The 1,106-nt window shown below is 59.5% G+C and overlaps 1 protein-coding gene across 1 annotated transcript in view; it reads right to left on the bottom strand.

The window, feature by feature from the left end:
- Positions 1 to 4: 4 nt before the first annotated feature.
- OLFM2 (olfactomedin 2) overlaps positions 5 to 1,106 on the bottom strand; it is a gene marked incomplete at both ends in the record, with an annotated part of 1,867 nt that continues 765 nt past the window's right edge. Inside the window, one exon of the mRNA XM_008939074.1 lies at positions 5 to 640. Coding sequence (XP_008937322.1) covers positions 5 to 640 — 636 coding nt within the window. The remainder of the gene's footprint in view (positions 641 to 1,106) is intronic.

Below are 1,106 nucleotides of genomic sequence, written 5' to 3'. Positions count from 1 at the left end.
TGACGTTGTAGATGACCTGGTGGCCGTTGTTCCAGGTGTAGAGCACCCTCTCCCGCGGGTTGTAGTCCAGCATGGATATGTGGGAATACTGGTTGTGGAAGGGAATATCCGTGTACTCGTAGCTGGAAGTGTTTGTGTAGTAGGCAAAATAGATCTTGGCCCCGGCGAGGTGGGAGTTGGTGACGTAGAGGGTGCCACAGATCATGAAAGACTCCCCGGCGCTCCTTTTGGGGTACCCCGTGTCCCAGCTCCTCCACACCTCCAACGTTTGGGGGTCCAACCGGCTCACCACGATGTTGCCGGCGTTTTGGTTGGTGGTGTAAACCACCCAGAGGCCGTTTTCATCCACCATGAAATCCAAGTCGGAGAAACCCCCCCAAGAATAAGGGAAGGTGTTGTTGTACCCCGCCCCCGAGAGGCTGCGTTGGACCAGGACGCTGCGGGACCTGAAGTGATATTTCACCACGATGTTGCTCTGGTATTTGTTGTAGTAGAGGGAGCCGTTGAAGACCACGTGGCCCGTGCCAGCCCAGGGGTGGGGCAGGAGGTGCTGGACGAAGTTCTGCCCCGTCACGAAGTCGTTCAAGGTGCGGAATTCCAAAACTCGACGGCCTTTGTAGTACCCGTCCATGTACCAGACCTGAGGCAGGAGGGATAAAATAAGAGGGGGTGGGGGTGGGTCGTGCCCCCGCGGCAAGATGGTGCCAGGAAAAGGGGTTGGCACCTCACAATCCCCTCCCCCCCCCAGCACACTCGACCATCTCCTGAGGGGGTTTGGGGGTTTTCCCACCTCTAAACACGATTTCTGCGCTTTCTGATTGCCTGGGGAGTGGGCACTGAGGGGGCAGGGAGCCCAGGGAGTGGGCACTGAGGGTGAAGGGACAAGAGGGACTGGGCACAAAGGGTGCAGGGACCCCAGGGAGTGGGCACCGAGAGTGCAAGGATCCAAAGGAGTTGGCACCGAGGGTGTAGGGAGCCCAGGGAGTGGACACTGAGGGTGAAGGGACAAGAGGGACTGGGCACAAAGGGTGCAGGGACCCCAGGGAGTGGGCACCGAGGGGACAAAGACCCCCAGGGAGTTGGCACTGAGGGTGCAGGGAGCCCAG

The sequence above is a fragment of the Merops nubicus genome, unplaced genomic scaffold (genome assembly GCF_000691845.1).
Source record: "Merops nubicus isolate BGI_N331 unplaced genomic scaffold, ASM69184v1 scaffold2714, whole genome shotgun sequence".
In the NCBI taxonomy this organism is placed as follows: domain Eukaryota; kingdom Metazoa; phylum Chordata; class Aves; order Coraciiformes; family Meropidae; genus Merops; species Merops nubicus.
The sequence above is the reverse complement of the archived record's forward strand: the minus strand, read 5'-3'. Positions and strand labels throughout refer to the sequence as shown.